The sequence below is a fragment of the Pleurodeles waltl genome, chromosome 4_2 (genome assembly GCF_031143425.1).
Source record: "Pleurodeles waltl isolate 20211129_DDA chromosome 4_2, aPleWal1.hap1.20221129, whole genome shotgun sequence".
NCBI classification, from domain to species: Eukaryota; Metazoa; Chordata; class Amphibia; order Caudata; family Salamandridae; genus Pleurodeles; species Pleurodeles waltl.
In genome coordinates, this window is record NC_090443.1 from 945,695,380 (window position 1) to 945,720,219 (window position 24,840).

A 24,840-nucleotide genomic window follows, 5' to 3' on the forward strand; every position below is an offset into this window, starting at 1 on the left:
GATGGATTGATGGACAGATAGACAGATTTACACAGAGAAAGATATACGCACAGACATATACTTATATCTACATAGAACTACATGCCTTGACAAGGAAAGTATGGATTTTACCTCCGCTTCAACATGGTGCTTCCAAAGCTCTTTAATAGATCTACAATAGTAATAGAAATATTGAAACATTAATAGAATATTCACAGAAACTGAATAGAATATGTATTTAGTAAATGTGATGGTCTCAATGAAACCCAAAAGTAAGAAATATTAAAACAACTCACTAGAGTAAATTACAGATCTCAACCCATCAGAAGGAGGTACACACAATTCTGATCCGGTTTCATTCTTTCACTTAAGATATCTCACAGAAATCCACGGTAGAGGTATTTGAAGAAATAAGAATATAGACTACTGTGAGATAACAAGGATGAAACACAATTAGAATTGAGTGTGTATCTTCTTCTGGTGGATTTGGATTACTGATAAAAACAGTGGGGCTGGTTTGGAGGTGAAGGTGCCACGCTACGGATTCCTAACTTCAATATTTTTTTGTTTAAGTTACAGGTCTTGCTGAAACCGCTCCATTATAATCACGCTTAGCCTAGGTGAATTTCATACAGTTCTTAAGTCATCCAACAAGTGACATCATTGAGAAACGTTTTTAAGTATACAAGATATTGCAGGTCGAAACTGATGCTCAAATATGGCACCGAAAGGCCCTGTTCATTCACTGCACTCCTGTTGATGTTTGGAAACAGATATGATCTACTTGCAGTGTAATGAATATTCTATAAGAAGAAACTGTTCTGCCAAAAGCCAAACCTTGAGGGAGCAAAGAGTGAGAATGGGATTAAAGGATGGAGCAATCTAAAAAGGAACTTTTGTTTTAGAGTGTATTATTTGCCAATAATTTCTGTGGGAATCAACGGTACGTGCAAATGTGGTACGGGGCTTCAGAATCAAATGTGTGAGGGAATTATGGGATTGAATCTACAAAATTTGTACTCTCAGGATTTCTATAGACTTTAATGAAGAAATGTCATCTCCTACAATGCTGAAGTTGAGGAAAGCATTTAGTAGTACATATTTTGCACTCATTTTATTTCTGAAAATTAAGTGCATAGCATGTGTAGAAATCCGAAGTAATATTTTTATTTCTAGAAGAATCTGAGGCCTGACATTGTTTTTTGGGTTTATTCTTTTTCATTTGACATTTAATTAACTTTTCCAACTTTTAAAAACTTATAGGCTGACTGTGTTACTGGGTGCTGAAACGAAATTACTTGCAAAACATCTTTTAGATACATAATGGTTTGGGTGGAAGACCAAACACTCTTACACAGTACTGGGTTAATGAGTCTGTATTCTGTATTAGACAAAACAATAGGCACAACCCAGTTCAAGACAAGCTAATGTCCAGTCTCAGCTGTGGTTTGTCAACTACTCTGTTTCCACTAAATACAGATCAGTTCAGAAAATCCTTCAACTGAACAAATGTCTGAGAATATTTCCTGGAGCCAACAGAACCTCAAGTGCTTAAATTCACCAATTCACTACCCTTCTACTCACCCAAATGCTCTGAAGGTTTTATATAGAGAAACTTCATTTTTCCACAGCTTGTAAATAAATAATTTAGGTATGTGGTTCCAAACTGATACAGAGACCTAGGTTAGGGAAAACTACAAGAGATGTATCACCAGGATAGAACAGCAAGCTGATGGATGGATCAAACGCCCTCTAACTCCAGCAAGTAGAGTGGCGATAAAGAAAATGGCAGTTCTACCCAAGCTACTATACTTGTTACAGAATATCCCCATCCCACTCATGAAAGCCTTTTCTTACGGAACTAACCACCCTCATGACAAGATTCGCCCGAGCTGGAGGTCAACATAGAATTGCTTGGGCTAAGTTGATTCTGCCATATGTGAAGGGGGTGTTCTCTGCTCCCAACCTGGAATTACATTAATTAGCTACACAGGCCAGTTTGCCACTACTGGATGCTTTAATTGTAAAGATGGATTTTAAGTTAGGGTTTTAAAAATGCCACTTTAAGTGAGTTGGCATCTTTCTGCCTAAACCAAATGTGCCTCTCTGCCAGTGTGCCAGTGACTGTGAACCGCACTGCTATTGTGGGTAGTGTCTTTCTTCCACACAGTGAGCCAAGGAAAGCCTACATATGAGGGGAGATGCTCTTCTTGACAGGATGGCAGGAGAGGAGCTTTATCTTGCCCAGATTAAATTACAAATTAAAAAAGGACACTGCCTGCAGCGCACACAAAGGAACCTGACCCTGCATTTGTCATGAAAAAAAATGCTCTGAAGTAAAGAAATTATTTTAGAACTGTTTTCGCGAAATAGCACTATTGACATAACCGAATACACAGGTTTTCTGCAATGCAGAAATTTCACACTAGATAAGAAAAATAGACGTACACACAAAATGTTTATAAATAGCATACATCTACAAGTGCAAATTCACAGGCAAACCACACATAATTATAGGAAGCTGGTGGACAACAGTGCCAAATCTCAATAATGAGTAAGCTTACTACGCATGGAGGGGTTGCTAACTTTTATAGTGCTTTTTTTATCCAGCGGATTTCGGTGCTTGGCACCAGCACTTAATTGTCCACTCTGGCTCTTATGAGAGCCTGCCACATGGTGGTGACGTTTGTGTAATTTAAAGATGAGCAGAACAACAGTTGTTTATTAACTCAATATACATTAAAATCGACTAACACCGGCCACCCAAGCCATTCTTACAGCTTTTGGGGGCCTGGAATAGTCTGAATTATTGCACTTGCATGCAAATGATTGTTAGTAGTTGTGTAGGTACTGTTGTTGGCAGCAGTGGCAGGGGCAATTGGTGTTGCAAGCTACTGTGGCCTCCTGGCAAGGGCCCTGGCACTTATGTTTTTTAAACTAATTAAGCACTGTTGTAAAGGACTGATCAGATTTCACTGTTCAAAGCACTAGCAAGGGCAGAAGTGAAGCACACTTATGCAGTGATAGATTTTTCCGTTGCACACCAAAAGCCATTCGGAACACATGAAACAATGCAGCGAAAATCTTGACTAAAGAAACCCAATATAAATGGGTAAAAACTTTGTTAAAACCAAAGCAGTTACACACATATGTGCCGAACCCTGAATGGCAAGAAGCCACCACATTCTCCACTGTGTAAATTAAATGAAGCGGAGTGGAATGGGTTTAATCCTGGACATAACAGATTACCAATTTGTGCCTCTTCCGGAGTCAGTCATTTTTAAAAAGAGACCTACCATTTTTACAAAGAATTAGGAATTGCGATTTCCAAACTGCGATTCTTATCAAATCGCAATTTGGAAATCACCATTCTTAATGTACTAAAGACATATTTTCAACATAACGATTCCTAGAGGGGTCGCAAATTGGCCTACCTCATGAATATTAATGACGTAGGTCACAATCCGTGACCCAGTAGGAATCACAGCAATCACTGGAAATGTGACCTCCTGTGGTCAGCAGACCACCAGGTTTGTGTTTGCTTTTTAATAAAGAAATCTTTTTATGCAGCCCATTTTCCACCGAGGATAATGGGATGTTTTTCAAAACCAATAAATGAAATGTTTGTTTCATTTTTTAAGAATAGCAGTAGTTCATGGGACCACTGCCTGATCTTACAAGATGTATTTTTTTTTTTTTTTACTATTCCCAAAGTGGAAGGGGTTCCATGGAGACCGCTTCCCAATAAAGAATGAGTTACCTTCTCCTTTGAACAGTTGGTAAAATAATAATGTTTTGCGACCAGAATATGTTGGCAAAAAAATGAATACATAGCAGTACCATTTGGTATTTGGAAGGGATGTCCTAAACACGCCCCTTCCAAATATCAAATTGGTATTGGGTCAGAAACCCACATTGCGATTCAGTAGCTTGTTACCCCGTCACCATTTGAGATCTGTACGGGGACGAATGCACCTCCCACTGCAAAGCATCAGAAAGTAGATATCTGGCTACCCACAGTGAGAAACAACCATGAACAACACTTACCCCATGTCTCTTAAGTTTTGGAGAAGATATGAAAGCCTGGGAAACTAAAGGAAAAATAAAAACAAACATTTTTTTTTTTTTTTAATTCACTAGTTCTTAAGCACATTCCACAAGAATAAAGATTCTCACATTAAAATAAATCCGTAGATTGAAAAACATCCCTGTATCCATCAGGACGACCTCAACGCTTCTCCTCTTTGAAGAATATTACATCAGAATGCATTAACCATCCACAGCCCATCTACCTCTCCTATTGCATGTTGACTTTATTCTTCACTTTGACCATGTTCATTGTCTGATGCCTTTTGACTAGGTTTGTGCTATAGAAATACTATAAACTTACATACATACACTGAGCTTGTTATTTTAATGGAAGTGATGGTGTGGAAGCAAAGTCCAAAAAAACAGTGAAATTATTTTACTTAATTGTAGTTTTTTAAAGTGCTATTTGTCTCACTCAGTTCATTTAGGAGCGCTACGTGAAATACAGAAAGGAGGCTTAGATTCCAACCAGCGTAGGGAAGTTGCTTGTGTTATATTCTTCAGTCACTGTTCTGGGTCATGGGGAGTTTACTTGCACTGACACAGGAACATCTTTCAGACCTTTTCTGAAACAATCAATCAATCAGGCACTTGTATAGCGCAGCTTATCACCCATGGGGTCTCAAGGCGCAATTGCAGGCGTGCTGTTCACTCAAAGAGCCAGGTCTTGAGGTCCTTCCTGAACTGCTTCAGCGAGACGGGCTGTCTGAGGTTGAGTGGGAGCGTGTTCCTTGTCCAGGCTGCGAGGTAGGAGAAGGATCTCGGTGAGTTGGGAGGATCGGAGCTGCCTGGTGGGGGTGTAGAAGGACAGGCGGTGGTTGAGATAAGCTGGTCCGATGTTGTGCAGTGCCTTGCAGGTGTGTGTCAGTAGCTTGTAAGTGATACGTTTGTCGATCTGGAACCAGGGCAGGTTTCTGAGGTAGGCGGAGATATGGCTGTGACAGGGGATGTCCAGGATGAGTCTGGCTGCTGTGTTCTGGATTCTATGCAGTCTTTTTTTAATCTTCTTTGTGATGCCGGTATAGAGTGCATTGCCACAGTTCAGTTTGCTGCTGACAATCATGTGGGTGACCATCCTTCTTATCTCAGTGGGTATCCACTTGAATATCTTCCGCGCAGGATGTGGAAGCATGACAATGAGACGACATTGACGGGTCAGGGAGATCATGGAGTCCAGGATGATGCCCAGGTTGAGTGCGTGGCTGGTGGGGCATTTCCTAGGATGGCTGACCACCAGGAGTCGTCCCAGGCAGAGGGGATGGGTCGATTATGAGGATCTCGGTCTTGTCTGAGTTGAGTTTGAGGCAGCTGGTTTCCATCCAGGCGGCCATTATTCTGTTGTGGAAATTTTTCTTGGCTGGTGATGGGTCGTTGGTCAAGGAGAGGATCAGTTGGGTGTCGACGGCATAGGATACGATGTTTAGGCCGTGTTGTCTGCCAATTTTGGTGAGCGGGCCATGTAGCTGTTGAAGAGGGTCGGGCTTAGTGAGGATCCCTGTGGTACTTCGCAGCAAGTTTCTTTGTGTACCGAGGTGAACAGCGGGAGTCTGACACTGTGTTCTTCCGGTGAGGAAGGACTGTATCCATTCCAGTGCTTTACCGTGGATGCCGGTGTCATGGAGTCTAGTGCAGAGAGTGGAGCGGGAGACTCTGTCAAACGTAGCGGAGAGGTCGAGGAGGATGAGGGCGGCTGTGTCTTCGTGGTCAAGTATGGCACAGATGTTATCGGTGGCTGAGAGGAGAGCTGTTTTGGTGCTGTGGTTGATCCTGAATCCAGACTGGGAGGGGTCAAGGAACTGGTTTGCTTCGAGGAACTCTATGAGTTGTATGTTGATGGCCTTTTCAATTACCTTAGCTGGGAAGGGGAGCAGAGAGATGGGTCTGTAATTCTTCAATTCCCTTGGGTCGGCAGAGGGTTTTTTGAGGAGCGGGTTTATCTCTGCATGCTTCCAGTCGGATGGGAAGGTGGTGGTCTCAATGGAGAGCCTGATAGTCCAGCAGAGCTCTGGTGCGATGGTGGCGCTGGCCCAGTTGAAAATGTGATGTGGGCACAAGTCTGAGGAAGCTCCTGAGTGGATGGAGTTCATGAGTTTCTGGGTGTCTTCTACAGAGATAGGGGCCAAATGTTTCAGGGTCTGGTGCAGCGTGGGGTCTGTGTTGGTGCTGGTGGGCGTAGGCTTTGGTTCTTGAACCCTTCATATATGTCCTGGATTTTCTGGTGAAAAAAGGTGGCGAGGTCGTCACAGAGGTCTTGAGAGGGAGGGAGGGATGTCTGAGGTGTCTGTTCCAGGGTTTGTGAATTCCTTGACTATGGTGAATAGCTCCTTGTTGTTGTGTGCGTTGGTGCTGATGCGTTCTTGAATGTCAGCTTTCTTTAAGGCTCTGATAAGCTGGTAGTGTGTGGTGACTGCGTTTTTGTAGGCTGTGAGGTCTTCACTTGTTTTGTTGTTTCCCTATTTTTGTTCCAGTCGTCTGCAGGTGTGTTTTGATTCTCGTAGTTCTGTCGTGAACCAGCTTGGTTTCTTACAGTGCTGGTTTCTGGTGGATTTTCTGAAGGGGGCTATGCTGTTGGCGTGTTCTGTGATTCAGCGGTGCAGGTTACGTGCTGAGTCATTTGCGGTGTTCAGGGGCTGAGTGCGTCAGTGAGAAACTTTGTATTGTGGTGCCATCCTAGGCTTGGATTAAGTGAGTGACAGAGTCTGGGTCCATGGACTCCCAGAGATCTACTTCCACGTTTAAAATGTCATAAGGGTAATTTAGAGATAGGGACCGCTATTGCCGATTGCAGATTTTCATTTGACATATAGTGGGTGGCAAATACCAGCAGGTATCTGTGCGTGTATAAGTAAATTATTACTGTTAGCCTTTGGTACAACTTAAATACACACTGTATACTGCTACTCTAGCATAAAATCAGTACCCAAACACACACAGCTATTCAAAGGGGCATACCGTGGTAATTAGTTACTGCCTAACTCGGTTGTTCCCTGATGAAGGAGGACACTGCCTGATGAAGGATAATTAGTCCTGGCACATTTCCTTTCCCTCACATGCAGCAGTTATCACTCGAGTCAACAATCCAGGATTCGTAAACTAATGCCTAAGAGTAGTGCGGCTGGTTTACTCCTTAGGTTGAGCACTATAGCCAGATGGACAGTCAAGCTGCAGCACTGGGGATACATCTATTCAGGAAGGTAATGTCCTGTTGGGCAGGGGGATCCACTGCCTAATAAGGTAGGTTCTGCCTAATGAGATAAAAGATACACCAGATACAGACTGTAGTCCTCCCTACACTCATCAAGAAGTAATCTTCACTCCCTGAAGTAAGCTCTCCACCAGACTGGTCCAGCATCAAGCATTAGTGCCAAAATCAGGCTGTTGTCCAGCTTTCATTACTTATCCTCACCAACAGGTGACTGTCCTGTGCACTTCCCATCCAGGAGTGAGTCACATCCAGGCAGGTGCAGCATTATTGTTACCCTATCAGTTAGTATTCCTTAAAAATGAATTTGTCTCAAACGAGAAGTAGACAGCAGACCCACACCATCATCTCAGAGACCCCTGATCAGAGAGTATTCCTCGATAATGAAGCAGTGTCTCAGGCAGTAAGGCAGCAGACTCCCACAGGATCATGCCATAAATCCCTGATTCATGTTCAGATAATAGAGGGGAAGAGCCAGGCGCTGCGGAAGATGGCGGCTCCCTTCTAGAGCTAGAGCAAACTGAGATGGTGAAACGTGCGTAATACGTTTTTCCGAACTCCATGCCATAAATAAAAGAAGATTACAATGCTGAAAGGATTGAGGACATTGTGGGATTTATTGTTTGAAGGTAAATCACTATGCAAATGGAGTTAAAGCTTAAGGAAAGGTTGATCTGATAAGCTTAAACTAGCGACTTGCAGACAAAGATGAAGCATCCTTTTTAAATGAAGGTGTACTGCCCTTCCTTTTCTTTCTATTTTACTGATCACAGACTTTTACTGGAAAGGAAAATAAATATTGGAAAATTATCTCCATATTTTCTAGTGAACTAGATGGCTTTTATCTGATCTTGAAGTCTGGATAATTACTTGTGGGCAAATACATCATATCACAGAGCAACTAAGTTAAGTTAACTGCACTTGCTACTATTTAAACGATTTTTACGCACCTATCATGGTTTTTTCAGTTGATATAAACAGGAAAAGGTCAATTTTTAGGAATACTTTTTCTTTTTTTTTTTCCTCTTTCTCTCTCATAAGTAGCCCGAACTATGTTAAAAATATTTTGAACACTGAAAACAAGTTGCACTACCTGAGTGACCCCTAAGTCTGCATGATTAATGGGAATTTCAGGAAATTAAAAAGAGAATAGAAAATTGAAAAACAAAATGTGTGCTTATTACTGAAAATGACACCTGTGTCTTCAGACATATATATATAAAAAAAAAAAATCACCTGATTCTAGATGAAGCCTGGAGGAAGAGGAAAATATATTTCCTATGTCAGAATCTAAAGCTGTAAGACAATTATCATATAGTGCAGCTCTGTTATGTAAATCTGATACCACTGGCTTAAAGTAAAAAAATGGCTGAATCCACTGAACTACCTTCCTCAGCTATGGACAAAATATTAAAAGAACTACTAAATATAAAATCCTCAATTACGTATGTAAATAATGCACTCTTTGCAAATACCATGGAAGTTCAAGGATTAAGAAGTGAAGTTACTAAATTGCAATCACACATGAAGACAATGGATAGTCGCATTACGGATATTGAGTCTCGTCTCAATAAGACTCCTGACACAAGTCATGATATCTGGTATTTGCAGCAGAAAATGATTGACTTAGAAGACCGCAGTAGGAGGAACAATCTTAGAATCATAGGTCTTCTGGAACAAATAGAGAAAGATGATATGTTAGTTTTTGCGACATCAACAAGCTAGTGAAATTATTATGGTAGCAAGGAATTGTGGTCCTTATTCATTTGACAAATCACAAGTTATTATCACTGCAGACTTTTCAGCACCCACCAATCTTAAAGGGAAACTATTTTTAGATTTGCGCACCAGACTGAAGAAGAGAGGCATAAAATATGGTCTTTTGGAACCTGCCACTATGACTGACTTTTCAAGGGAAAACCAAAGAGTACTTTGATCCTTATGACTTGGAATCATTTTTGAATGATTTGGACGAAAAGGATTCAGAGATGGAACATACATCTTCATCTCCACCACCCACAAAAGAATCTTCTACATCTACTACTCCAGACGATGCTGATCAAGGAGAATGCAAGACTGTTCAACGGCAATGGTCTTAAGGTGGTAAACTTAAAGCATGGAAGAAACATCAACCTAGAGATAAATCTAGACCACCCTTGAAACCTTGATCATGATAAACACAACAATTTATGCAATAATGCTTTGCACTCCTCTTTTTCTTCTGAAGCTTTCTGCATCATGTTTTCCTTCTGTTTAGATTATTTTAAATGGTGTCCTCTTCTCCTTCTATGGGACTATATCTTAAAGTGATTTCAAATACTTTATTTCATATTTGAAATGGCACTATTACCCTTGTCTCTGTTTACCACTCTGCGGTGTAATTTGTCCGGAAGCCTGGCGGTGAAGTGGAGGGGCTGGCGGTATGGCCGTGGCTAATGTGCCACGGTCATAATACACTGGCGGTACACGGCCAGCCTGTTGGCGGTGTTACCGCCAGTGTACCACCGGTCGCCAGGGTCGTAATGAGGCCCTTAGTTGTTAAGTGTACGTAATTGTCTTACCACTCAGTGTTGGACAATTTAAATATGTACTGATTGTTTTATTAAATAATCATTTCTGATTTAAATGTATCCAAAATACTTAACTTGATTTTATACCTATATCTTCTTGTATCTCCTCATACTCACTCTCATTTCCCTGCATTTAAACATTCTAATTTTTGTACTTTTATTTCTCTCTTTTACTTTTCCTTCTCCTCTATATCAACTGTTTTCTATACATTTATAATCTTACTTTTCTATGCTCCTAAAACTCTATTACTCTTATTAGTTTTTTTCTTCTTTTCTTGGAATATGTCAGTTCATAAGATGAAACCTTTAAATGCTGTTTCTTTAAATGTTAACGGTTTAACATATTTTATTAAGAAAAGGAAAATACTTAATTTTATTGGACAATGAAGACCAGATATTGCATTGTTACAAGAAACTCTTCTCACTGTGTCAGAAAGCGAAAAATTTAAAAGAGATTGGATTGGTCAAGTTATACACACTAGCATAACTCCTAATAAACTTCACAATGATAACACTCCTATTTGTGAATGTGGAGTACCCATTCTTTTTCATAAAAACCTACCATATAAAGTTATTCAAACATGGATAGATAATAATGGTAGATATGCATTTGCTAAAATTTGTGTTAGAAATTCATTCATGATTATTGGTACGATTTACGCACCACACTGACTCCAAAATGACATTTATTTCTCAAATTAGTAGGTTATTGTCCTCTTTTGGATCTACACGACTAATAATTGGGGGAGATTGGAATGTCACTATAGATCCATTGATTGACAGATCGGCTAAACCTGGTACTCATCCCACAAGTGACAGACATATCTTAAAAGATCTTATGGAAGATTTTGCACTACAAGAATCATGGAGATTATTACACCCAGATGACAGAGATTATACTTTTACACCTTGTTCTCATTTAATTCATTCTAGAATAGATTACTTCTTGACGTCTTCTACAACACTACAGTTGATAATGCATGCAGGAATTATTCCCGCAGACTTTCAGATCACGATCTAATAGATATACACATTAATGTTAGACTAGCGCAGACCCCAAAATCCAATTGGAGAATTAATGTTTGTTCATGTAAAGCACCTCAAGCAAAACTAAGCTTATGTCAACATGTTGAACAATTTCTTAAAGAAAAAGAGAATTCAGTTACAAATGCAGGTACACTTTGGGAAGATGGCAAAGCAGTAATTAGAAGTATGATCATGAGAGATACATCTGTTTTCAAAAAACAATTAAATACTGAGAGGTATCCTTGGAAAAAGAGGTTATATCCCTTACGAACAGTTATAATAAAACTGAATTTCTAGAGACATTAAATAAGTTACTCTCAGTTAAATTTAAACTTAACAATCTATATAAATCTCATGCTGAAAAATGTCTCTTTTTAATTCGCCAACGCAATTATGAAAGGGGGGAGAACTTTTAGTATATCAAATACACCAACAAGAATCCTCCAGAATGATATCTGCTATTAAAAATCCTTCTGGTATCTCATTTACACTACCCTCTGATTCCAGGTCTACTATGAAACACTTTGTACATCGCTGCAGTGTACAGTTACTAAAGAGGAAGACTATGGGGGTTATTCTAACTTTGGAGGAGGTGTTAATCCGTCCCAAAAGTGACGGAAAAGTGACGGATTTACCACCAGCCGTATTACGAGTCCATTATATCCTATGGAACTCGTAATACGGCTGGTGGTATATCCGTCACTTTACCGTCACTTTTGGGACGGATTAACACTCCTCCAAAGTTAGAATAACCCCCTATGTTTTCATCAACTTAAATAGTCCAAGATTATCTCAAGAACAGAAAAATAGTCTTGAAGGGGAACTAACATTAGAAGAAAAAGCTATTGATTGTTTAGCTACAAGTAAGGCCCCCGGAGAAGATGGCTTTCCTATTGAATCTTATAAGAATACTAAAACTCACATAACCCCACTGCTATAAACTTTCTTTAATGAAGCATTAAAAAATGGACACTTCTTTCCAGAATCTTTGAAAGCATGTATCACTATTAGTCTTAAGCCTGGCAAAGATCCACTAGAATGTTCTAGGTACAGACCTATTTCATTGATAAATTCTGACATTAAAATTTTCGCAAAAATACTTGCGATTCATCTTAATTCAGTTATTACATCACATTCATCCATCTCAAGTTGGTTATGTCCTATCCCGTTCCTCTTCAAATCATCTTCGAACAATTTTACAGTTACTCTGGCAACAACGTAATAAAATAGAAAACATAATATCGTCCCTAGATGTAGAAAAAGCTTTCAAAAGGGTGAAATGGGGATATTTTTCCAAACTATGGATAGAATCGGCTTTGGAACAGATTTTATTACTTTAACCAAAGGAATTTAACCAAAGGCATGTATCATTACCCAACTGCTGCAATTACATGCAATGGCTTAACATCTTCCTACTTTAGTATTTTTGGTACCAGATAAGGATGTCCACTCTCTTCATTGCTGTTTCTTCTTGCTTTAGAACCACTGGCTATTGCAATCAGACAAAATATCAATATAAAAGGTATTGTAATCCCTACGGGAGAAGTAAAAGCTTTTTATTATGTCGATGATATATTACTGACACTTAAAAAAACGGATTCATCGGCTAATACTCTGTTTTCCCTTCTGAATCTCTTTTCAAAGTTTTCAGGGTATAAAACTAATTGGTCTAAATGTGAAGCTCTACCAATGAATACAAGTACTACACTAGCCTTCCTAGGTAGTTTTCTTTTGAAGTAAAGATCTTCTCAACGTAAATATCTGGGGATTTTACTTAATTCTGGGTTAAAGAGTATGGTGATAGATAACCTGAATCCTATTATAGATAAACTTAAACAGGATTTTATACGATGGTCACAATTAAATCTTTCATTATGGGGTAGAGTACAAATTATTAAAATGAATACAATCCCAATATTTAACTATCTGTTTAGCATGCTATCACTCCCTGTAACGTCCACTTTTTTAAAAATAACACCTCTTCTTTGATACCTTGTTTTATTTAGGGAGAAAATAAATCTTGCATGAGTAGCTCCAAATTGCACTCATCCTCACTAAAAGGAGGCTTAAGACTCCCACATTTGGAAAAATACTGGATGGCTCAACAACAAGCACATTCGATATACATGTTATGCACAAATCGCAATACCCTTTTACGTGTTATTATTGAACAGTTTTTATTGAAAAGTACTACCCCCATGGCCATTTATTATACCAAAAATTCAAAATATTCACAATTTTCAAATCCAATTATTTATTCTTCTCAATTAGCATTTCAAAAAGCTCAGAGTAATAAAATGCAATGCTTATATTCAATTAGACGTTCCAATTTGGAATAATTCTGCTATTACTTACAAGGGTAAAGAGCTTAATTGGTGCGTTTGGAGTAATCATAAATTAAACATCATGCAGGACTTATATACACAAAATATTTCCCTGAAATCATTCTCATAACTACAGGAAACACATCGTCTTCCAAATTCACAGTTCAATATTTTTTTATTTTTTACTATCGTCCATCTTAAGTTCTATAACAGATGCCTGTATGGACCTTATTATTGCTCACTATATTCATACATGAAAAATGATAAAGGTACTGTATCTGTTATATTTTCCATATTAATTGATAGATCCTTCTCAATCGATACTTCCGATAATTAAAAAACCTGGTGGTCCACACAACTTAATACTGCCTTTTCAGACAAAGACTGGACTAAACATTTAGAAAATTATAATAAAGGCCTTCCAGACACACAATTGAAATTTAATTACTTTAAAATACTTAATCATTGGCATTGGTTACACGCCAAACTTCACTCTGCGAAATTTAGCCCTAATTCCAATTGTTGGAGATGTCAGCAAATCAACTGCGATATTGTGCTTGTAAGAAAATGCCCTGAGACTCATCCTTTCTGGACACAAATGGTAAGCTATTTAAGGACATTATTACCTGATATTGGTTCTCTTTCACCTCGACTGTACTTATTACATGACACCTCTAATTTAAAAAAGATCTCTCCACAGGTATTCAGATGGTTATCTACAGCTCTTAGTCTGGCTAAAGTTAACATATTATGGCCCTCATTACAATTTTGGCGGTCTTACAAAAAGACCGCCGAAGCTGCGGACGCCACTATACCGCAAGTGCTGGTAGTATTTGTGGCTCCCCATTATGACTTTTCCGCTGGGCCAGCGGACACAAACAGCGTTTCCGTCCGCTGGCCCAGCGGAAAAGTCACATCAACATTGCAGCCAGCTCATAATAGAGCAGGCGGCAATGTTGATGTACAGCGGGTGCAGCAGCACCAGTCGCGCATTTCACTGCCCGAAATTCGGGCAGTGAAATGCACGATGGGGCTGTGCCTGGGGGCCCCTGCCCATGCCAAGTGCATGGGCAGGGCATGGGCCTCCAGGCGCATCTCGAGTCCCCCTTACCGCCTGCCTTTCCATGGTGGTGTTTACCGCCATGGACAGGCTGGCGGCTGGGGATTATGACCGCCAGGTATAAGCCTGGCGGTCAGTTGCTGGTGTACCGCCAGCCGCCAAGGCCGTAATGAGGCCCTATGTTTTTGGAAATATAGGGCCATATGTACGAAAGCTTTTTCCCCATAGACACAGAACGGGTAAAATCCTTTCGTACATCTGGCCCCTAATGTTTTACCAACAATTCAATCTTGGTTGAAAGATATGTTTGAAATAGCACAATCTGAAAGAATGATGTACAAACCTAAATGATAACTTAACTCAATGTTATACTATTTTGTACAACACAACCTTTCTAGACTGAAATGAACTTATTTTAAGCAGCTAAGTTACCTAAGGAGGATTGAAGGCCACATTCATGAATGGAAGCACAAATGGAAGCAGTAATTCTGTTCATTAAGCTGAGGGATCCCTTCATAGCACCTGCCTTCTGCCTATCGGCAGCTGGGTACTGATAGAACTGCCCATAAATTACATAAATTTTACAAAACAAACACAAATATCAAGCTTATAACTTCAACTCACAAAGATGTTTTCCCCATGGGGAACATTTCAACAAAGACTGGCAAAATGGCACTCACAGTATTGGATCTAAGGTATATATGGGGCTGGAAATAGGCCAGTCAGAGAACTGAGAAAAATCAGCCACAGGGCTGGAATCAGGTAAGTGATGGAGTTAGTATTCTGTCAGGGATGAAGGCATGTCCGCCAGATAGCTAAAGGCATCTCGGTCACAGATCAGGATGCAAGCCTGTCATGGGGCCAGAAGACAAGTCAGGCATAAGGAAGCTGGTATTGTCACCTGTTGGACTTGGGTGTGTCTGCAGGATCGACCCCAGACTTCTTGCCTCCTTTCCTCCTGTGTTCTGCACCCATTTATGTTGGCCCTTCAGACTCTGTGCACTGCTAAAGTGCTTGTGCTCATGCCTTTAAACATGGTAAAATTGTCTTACATCAAAATGGCATATTTAATTTACTTTTAAGTCCCGGGTAAAGAGGTACTACATGTACCCACCAGGACCTGTAAAATAAATCCACACGTGGGCCTGCAGCACTTATTGTACCACCTACTCAAGTAGCCCTTTAAAACATGCCCCAGGCCTACCATTGCAGCCTGTAGTGCAGTTTTAAACTGTCAATTCAACTTGGCAAAATACACCTTTTGCTAAGTCTAAACCTTCTTTGCTAATAGAAATCAGTCACCCATATGGTAGGCCCTAAACAAACCATGGGACAGGGTGCAGTGTATTTAAAACGTTGGACATGTACATTTTGCATGTCTTGGGAGTGAAAAACTCTTAAGTTCGCTTTTCACTACTGCAAGGCCTACCTTTCCCATAGAATAACACTGGGTTACCTTTTTACATTTAATAAAAGTCCTAACTTTTGATTGAGTAGATGAGAAAAGTCACATTTGGTCTCAAAAGAAGTGAAATCTAAAATTCTCTTCAATGGCGAAGTTGATTTTGTCACAATTCTAAAAATGCCACTTTTAGAAGGTTGCCATTTTCTGGTCCTAACCATTTGGTGCCTGCAGCCTGTGCCATGGGTCACATGACTGTGAATAGTTGGCTGTTGGCCTTTGTGTAGTCCTCCCAGACAGTGAGACAAAGGGGGGCTAGCTGTTGGCAGGATGGGCCATCCTGTTTCATTTTCATTTACCTTTCAAAGGGGCTGCCTCAGTACACTCAAAGTGAACTTGACACCAGTTGTTTGTCACCCTAGGGATCTTAGAGCCTGGGCAGGGGAAGAAGGGAAATTTCCGGATGTAGAAAGGCCTAGATGTTTCTCCCAATTCTAACACTGGCACCAGGTATAAATATTGGACCCTGAGACCAATTCTTCCGATCACTCTTGGACAAGAGGATGATCCCAAGAAGGACTGCTTCAGAGGACTGCCCTGCTACTTGAGGATTGTTTTGTATCTCAGAGGACTGCCATCCTGCCACCAGAGGGCTGCCCTGTGGCTTGAAGCCTGCCTTGTTCCCTAAGAGGATTGCCCTACAGTTGATTGCAGGACTACCAAAGTGACTCCACGGGCAAGGTGGCTGGCCTCCTGTTCTGAGCTCAGGGACTCCAACAACCCTGAACCCGCAGCTGGACCCTGCCTAAAGTGACTCCTGCCCTCCAAGAAGTTCCCCACCAGTCCTGGACCCTTCCTTCCAATTGGTGCTAACGGTGCCCAAACAGCCATAAACTAAAATCTGAGAACCAACAGAAGACCAAGACCTACCTGCTTATTGATCAGCCCAAGGTCTGTCGCAATTGGCCTGACTTTGTGGTAGCTTCTGCTATGTTCTTCACAGCAGCAAAATTCTGTTCAGCGGCTGTTCTTCAGGAGGGTATCACAAGGCTTGTGGATCCCTTGCTGTCTAAAGCCTGCAGCTTCATCCTGCTGAAGATTCTCGATTTTTTAAAAACAAGCGTCCAAACATACAAATCTTCACCGCACCTTCATCCAGCAGCTCCCCAACGACGACACTTCCTTGGACACAGCCGACTGCCTTCACACACTGAACTTTACCTTCTCAGACATTTTTCTTCAAAAATTCTTCTAAGTCCAAAGGTAAGCAGAGATTGGGCCCAATCCACCTTGTGTTTCCAAACCATGCTCCATCGCAGTTGGCCATAACTTTTGACTTTGTCCTGGTCTCACGTGACTAGAAGCCCACAGTTGATGCTTTGATCTCTTAGGTGCTGTTTTTCACTAAACTTCAGTTCTACTGATTGGATTTAATTCACTTTGGCTTCATTGTACTTATTAAAAATTCTCTATTTTTCTAAATTGGTATGGGATTTTCTTATGTTGCGTTTTCACTTAATTACTATTTGAGTGCTGCAAAAATACTTTATTCATTGCCTCCAAGTGTGACTGTTTTTTGTGCCAAGCTATCAGATGCTAGTTGCACAGCTGGATCCATGCCAATTCCAGGTAAAGCAAATAGTGCTTTAGGGGTACCGAGCGTCTATCAAAAGATGATACCTATGTCAGTGATAGGACAGAAGACAAATCAGTCATAAGACAGGAAACTGTAGTGTAAGACTGCACTTCAGCTTAGCCAATTTTTGGACTCGAGGCATTTTAGACCAAAGGATGGAGAAGTCTCAGTCAGCATTCTAGAAATATACCCCTTGTTGAGATGCAGAAATGTCCCCTAAGGGTAAAGATAAAACATTCATGCCCATCATGGACCTGGGGTGACACTCACGGACTGTAAATTTACCAGGATTGTGTCACTGAATGTGTTGTTAAAGCTGCTGGTGACATACTTGTCTTTGGCGATGAGATATGTCAATCACAGAGATTGACACAGGTCAGTCATGAAATCTGAATCTTGTTAGTCTTGGAGAGAAAGGTTCCAGTCAGGCAGCAGAGATCGCTCAACAATCTCGAGATGGGCCAGTTTTGGAACAGGAGAGATGTCACTCATTAGGCTACAAATATTTCGATCACATGGAAATGTGTTAGTCAGGAACATGATGAGACAATGAAGTTATGGGAACAACAGTCCTTTGGATTGCCATCTAATGCAAGAGACAGCTCGAAGAACACGTCAGTTAAGGCAATAAAAGGATTTATAATATCCTCACCAGTGGCTTCGCAATAATAGACAAGAGGGTCTTTATCACACGTGGTATTCGATAACACTGGATTTGTTGCTTCAGGTTTGGGTCGATTAAGTCCCCTTTGCTGAAAAAGAAAGAAGTTTATTGGTAAAAGAAGAACGAGTTCTCAACACAACTTATAATCATCCAGGTACATTAATGGGGCAGGGGAAAATCCTATTCGGCATACAACAGTCCATTGTAAAGTTTACATTAAAAGGTAAATAGACCATTTTCTTATAATGAATGCTACCAAAAAAAAAACCCTACACATAGCTTAGCACACCAGTCTCCCTGTTCTTTACAAGCTGCTTGGCAATGTTGAAGACAAAAATACCCCCACCACCCACGTTAGCATCATATTTATTTTTGACATGCTGAGAACTTGACTGTACACACAGAGGTTCCTTTATGTACCACTGTTTAAAGCACCACCTGCTTTCCTACCATGCAACCAACCAACCAATCATGGACCAAGCATCACACACTAATGGTCTGGCTGGTACCTGCATGTCATATTGCCCTTCATCAGTGCTGGTCCCCTGAGATCTCTTGGTGCCCGTCACTGGGAAACAACACCTAGAAGAGAGCATGTGTGTTCATTCACACACACGTGCGTACACACACACGTACACACACACACACACACACAGCTGAGCTAGTCTTAGACCTCCAATTTCACCGACCATCACTCTTCTGTGTTATGTTCTTACCTATGCTTGCACACTGAGCTCCAGAAAAAAACACTCTCAGGATGCCAGGGGTATGCACCGATCTGTTCATATATGCTCTACGCTATACTGCGGTGGCTGGGATTGCAATCAAGATGACTGCCATGTTTCAATGGGACTATTGATAATATGGGCACAGCACACATCCACGGTTCACTTTGTGCAGACACCTGCCCTGACCCAGAAGTTATTCCTGTTAGGCAATAGGTTATTTAATCTAAATGGCCTCTGCTTTCTAGTTCTGAGCTCACCTAAGGACAATCCGATGTTCCGGGTTCCTCACCCTCCTGCTAGCCATATATGGTTGTACATTTGCTTAGGTACCTTAATAGGCCTTCTACTATGCTGACTTTTATTCAATTTTGTTGTGTATCCTGCATCCTAAGGATGGTGCTTTACGCAGCAGCTGTTTCTGTCGGAGCAGGATGATAACCTAGCAAAAAGGTCATCTTTAGCTGCCGTCTGTCAGTCTGGCCTGCAGTGGGAACATTTCTCTCTCTCAGATTACTGCTGTTGAGTACTCAACATTCCAAAGATGCTAAAAAGCTGTGAATAACAAAGAAATACCAAAGACCATAACACTAGTAATCACGACACAAGAGGACTAACAAGTCTGGCAGTAGCAGATCTAAGTCAAAAAAAATAAGCAATTGGGAGCCCTTGGGCTGCACTTTAATGGAAGGTGCACCTGTGGTCAGGGAAATTATCTAGTTGCGAAAAAAGAACTCTGTGTCAGTGTGTGTCACTGCGTTATGAACAACTGTAAAAAGGATAGGTGACAATAACAAGACAACAAAATAGTCACAAAGATGAGGAAAAATAACCCAGGATGGGACCTCCATTAATATTACATTTTGTTTGTTCTGGAGTGGAGAGGCACTATGAAAGACTCCATCCTTTTGCCTTGTATGTAGCCCTCAATTTTGTTTTAGAATTTTGTGCTCTAAACAGCTGGTATTTGACTTCCAAGGAAGCTGGATCCGGCGGATCAGACTCCAGCTGCATGTATTCTGTGCTAAAAGGGAAAATGTTTTTGCTTAAAGGTTGCAATATTTGATGCTTTACCAAGTCAGCTGTGATTGTGTGCAAATCGTTTGCACAATGGAACAGAATTCAGGTGTGGATACTGTGGTGGAAGACGTATTTTCCCACTTGCCTCTCGACCGGACATTTGCTTGAAGCCCACATTTTTGCAGCAGGCAGAAAAGCTTCCTTTTCAAGGTGTGACATGGACAAAAACACCAAATTGCTCACTTCAGTGGGGAATGCGCTACAACTTCAAATTCATAACAATTAAATAAATCAGTACGAGAAATCAATGTCAACATTAGATTTTGATTATCTTCACTATTTGCTCCTGGTTTAAAGTTTATCATATTGCATTCTTTAAACTTAGCAACAGTATTGAGAAAAGCGCTATTTACATTTCCCTAGCTCAACTCTTCTGGTTCGCACCTCTTCACCTGCTTTCGACACCTGATTTCCCCTCAGGCCTTGCAGCGGGCTGGTGCTTGTGAACAATGAGTTTAGCACCTAGATGCAGAGGTGCCACCTGAGAGTAATCGGGAGAGCGCATTGGAGTGGCATAGGGTACTCAGTATCCCGGAGCAGATTTATATGAAACTGGCAAGAGAGGGCCTCAAAGGGTACCCAGGGTGTAAAGAAGTTGTTTGGGAAATGATTCTTCAGTGAAGCAAGGCTGACTTCTCATGACACCTCTATGACTCCCCTCCTCACAGCACCACACACTTTGGGCCTGATTGCGAGTGTGGCGGTCTATAGAAAGCCACATTACAACTCTGGTGGTCGGAATGCCAGGGAACCGCCTGCTCCACCAGGATCTCAGATCCCAGCAGTCTGGAGGATGGTGGCGGTCCTAATCCACCAGGGTAGCGTTGCAAGCAGCACTGCCATGGGGATTATGCCCCCCCCTTCTCTGCCAGCGGTTTCATAGCAGTAGCAACCCCATGAAAAAGTTGGCATGGAACTGGTGCAGGGGGTACCAGGTGGGCGCCTGCTCTGCCCATGCACTTGGCATGAGCAGTGCAGAGGCACTCCGGCCAGCACCCTCACAATGTTCACTGTCTGCTTTTGCAGACAGTGAACATTGCGAGGCTGCTGGTGCCCCCTGCAGTCTACACCATTGCCGCCAGCTTGCTTACGAGCTGGAGGCAATGCTGTAGCCTGTTTCCCTCTAGGCCACCAGCGGAAACTCAGGTTTTGGCCCACCGACCTTGCAAAAAACTCTTAATTACTCCTATCGGGAGTTTGGCGGGCAGACTTTCCCATCTGCAAAACTAGTAATAGGGCCCTTTATGTTTTTAACCTAAATGTTGGGATCCTATAGCATTTTTTTCCCAATTCGATTTATCCATCACTGCCCACAACAGCGGGAGGAGGCACAGGTCAGCACCAATTAATTACAACTTGGAAGTAAAATAGTCCACACCCTTCAGTCATGTAGTAAAGAAAGAATGAGGTTGAACCCTTTGAAGATCAGCTAACATCAGGATATCCAAATACGAAAATAGAACTGTCCATAAAACTGTAACAAGTCTAATCCCATACCATGGGATTATCAAGATTATGGGTTTAAGGGAAGCAGATCACAAGGATATGAAAGGTCCTATCCGTCCACTGTTCACATTTATCTATAGTATGGTACTGTAAATGTTAAGCCTGTGGATCCATTCATCACTGAAGCTACCACCTCAAACATTACAATGCAATTAATACATTTATATGTAAGCAAGATACGGATAGATACTGGCTTGCCCTTACTTTGGAGGGTGAAAGTTGCAGTGTATTTGCGTGTGGTTGACAATTTATTCTGAACGGTATAAATCTCTGATGCAATGACTTCCCCAAATGTTTAATTAACTATGACAATTATCTGTTTAGGTGTGAGATAACTGCCTAGTAGTAATCTGCCCCCTTAAGTGTCAAGCCATGTTGCTCTGTAGTACCTTTTGTTAACACAGGACAGTTTGCTATAGCAAGTTGCTACCTCCCTATTGTCGAACATTGTAACCTTGGGGCAAGAAAGTTTTTTTCTATGTGCATCAGCAAACCATGCCTATAAACAAGGCAACGCTCACCCATATATGGCACTGTGAAGAACACTGACCATAAATAGATTTGTTCGTTGTTTAACTTTCTTCACTTTACTGATGACTTGGTGTACTTTGCTGCGTGTATCATAACTCTTAACGGGACGACATTGTATAACTTTTCGTTTCTTTATCAGCAACAGCTGGAAAAACTGTTAACTAAAAAATCTGAAAAAACCTAACTAGTATTGAAGGTCTACATTGATGGAACAAATGCACCAATGGTAGACAGTGAAAGAAAAAGCAATTGAACTCAATGACCCCAAGCAGTTTGTAAATTTTACTTCCGATATTAAGACATGAGCATGCAATACTCACAATTTGTCCAGTAAAGTGGCACCTCCATCTGACAGAACGCCTCTGGAGCACAGCTCAAAAGTAGCATACTCTACACGTGGAGGCGTGAAGGCGACCAGCTGAAAAAGAAGGGAAGAAGAAGATTAGAACAGCAGGCCTAGTACTTTCTTGTATTGAAAATACATATCTACATCCCACAAAGGTCAACAGTAGACCTGGATTTAGGAGGCATCTAGAAATACAGGTTTCTATCAAGCCCATTTCACACTGCCATTCTTCCAATCCCAGATTTCTAGTGTGAGAGCTTTACCCACAACTAAGGATGCCATAATCAGAGGGTACCAATGTAAAGCGCATCCCCTCGTGTAACTGTTTTCATAGTTGCCTTTTCTGTACTTGATTCACCTGCTATTTGCTGAACATGACTGCTTGTTGCTCTCAGTATTTCAACAAATGTTCCTAGCTCTGTGCAGTTTTTCAGAATCCAACATAGCAGATTGGAGCATGTGTACATTAGGTACGTTTTCAAGATGGTAAAATGACTCAGTGATCCTAACGCTGGACGCTGACCTACCATGCATTGACCGACCTGTCACAAATTTGAATCCTGACAAGGGAGGTTCAGACCATTATCCCGTCCAACTGAACACCATTAAAATTGTTAACTGTAGCACTGTTTATTGGCCTGCTTAAAAACTGCAGAGCTGCAGTGTGACACACTATGTAAAACACAAGTTATTTGACAAGATATTAAAGCATAGTGCATTCTACTACGCTGCAAACTTAGAACCTGTTGATGGATTTTCGTCACCTGTTGGCGATAACTGCTGACTTCTGTCGAGTGAGGCACTCATTGGTTAAGAAAGGCAGGAGCGGGGTTACATGGATGTCACACACACACACACACACACACACACACACACACACAGATCTATCAGGCAAAATATTCACTTTCAACTGGGCTTTCTTGATAAAGTTAAGGAGTTTGATTAAGGAGTCTGTCTAAAGATACCAGAAGGCACCACAAGATACCCAAAAGCATGGCTTGTGCTCACTGAAGATAGGTGTTCTAAAAACATTTTGAATTCGACCACCGCTATGTTTGATTACTGGGCAGGTTAATTGTTCAACACGCACTGGTTTTGAAAATTCTTCTTTAGCTGGCTACTTGGATTGCACCCTAGAAATCCACTTCTTCCTATGTCTTTGACAAAAGACATGGCTCGATCATATTATTACACATTACAATGTTGTTCTCGTCTATACATGAACCTATAGCAAATCTTATTCAGAACGACCATCCTGTAAGCTCCACTAATACTTTTGTCAAACTTCAGGCCGCTTGGAACTTTGCTTGAAAACCATGGAGCGCAAAACTAGGCACTTTTCCCCCTCGGTGGATGGTCTAACTCCCAGATACTCTACAAACAAATCTCTCTACTCAGATTCTGATGCCGCTGTCCGAGTCTTATATTCAGAGAATGGGAAAAGGGCCAAACCAAGTTTTTGAAGGCTAAGTTTCACCACTGAATTCTGTTCAAAGACTCTTTGGCAAGATCTGGTGGGAGGAACATTTCTACCTTAACTTTATGCGTCTTTTGTGCTGGCACTCGGGAATCAGTAATCAATTTTTCTTTTACTTTCTAGTGCTTACAATGATAGCAACAGCTGCTATAGCTTTTCATATCAGATGTGAGTTCCACAAACCAAGAGCGATCCTTTTAGGCAAATCTGTATCTTGGTTTTTGAAGTTTCCCACTTTTATGTTCTGAAACTCCATTCTGCATTTTGCAGGCTCTTACTCTACACATCTCAGTCAGACTGTAAGTTTACAAAGTTCTATCCATTTTACTTTTGATACAAAATGTTGCATTCAAAATAAATAAAAAATGAATGGTCTCTGGTTAAATTCATGATGCTTATTATAATGGCAGAAGTGGTGGGCGATGTCGAAGTTATGAGATTCAATTAATTTTCGCAGTTTGAATTGAAGCCCTTTCTCAATAAAAAAAATAAAAAAACAGGATGGATGTCTATTTATAAACCTGTACTGCTGCCAAGAGTTTCTGATGGAAATGAGGGCAACAATTTGATCTACTCACATGCCACCATCACTGGGGCTTCCGAATAACTGGATCTTGTTCCCTTAACAGCAGAGAAATGTTGATGATGTTGATAATCTAAGCTATCATTGTTTTATGATGGAGCATGTCTTTGTTACTAGGAAGCGAGGGTAATGCAAGTGGAGACCATGCCAGGAACAAGATAACCTAAATATTTTAGCCGCTTCATAGGGTGTCAAAGCAACGTAAACATGTCAATGATGTACTCACTCGTGATCAAAGTGGACCATCAACTACATACTACAATCCAACTGTGCCTTTCCAACATGATACCTGAATCACGTTTACAAAATAGGATATTACGGATACCACACTCACACCTGACTAAACTGTGGTGCTTGTTGCCAAGACCGACAACGACCAACAAAGTACTCAGTGCATGACAAACGCTACAGAGTTCTCCCTCTACATGCTTGTGATGTGCAGGTTAGAGGTGACTAAAGTGAAGGATGGGTTGTATGACAGAACCACGCATGGCTTAACAATGTGGTCGAAACTACGCCTGCGCCTTTACCACGCAAGCCTTTAACAACAAATTTTATTGTAAAAGCATGCTTAGTAAAGGTATATTTAGTAACGCCCTGAGCGGTTGTGTGCTACAACCCCTCCCAGATGCCCTCGTCC

At 41.0% G+C, this 24,840-nt stretch overlaps 1 protein-coding gene across 1 annotated transcript in view; it reads right to left on the reverse strand.

The window, feature by feature from the left end:
- The window catches only part of LOC138293509 (vitamin D3 hydroxylase-associated protein-like), a 314,222-nt gene that overhangs the window by 61,270 nt on the left and 228,112 nt on the right, over positions 1 to 24,840 (reverse strand). The window contains exons 9-12 of the mRNA XM_069232751.1: positions 22,115 to 22,212; positions 17,941 to 18,040; positions 4,027 to 4,070; positions 112 to 151 (exon numbers count right to left, since the gene is read on the reverse strand). Of these exons, the coding sequence (XP_069088852.1) occupies positions 112 to 151; positions 4,027 to 4,070; positions 17,941 to 18,040; positions 22,115 to 22,212 (282 nt within the window). The remainder of the gene's footprint in view (positions 1 to 111; positions 152 to 4,026; positions 4,071 to 17,940; positions 18,041 to 22,114; positions 22,213 to 24,840) is intronic.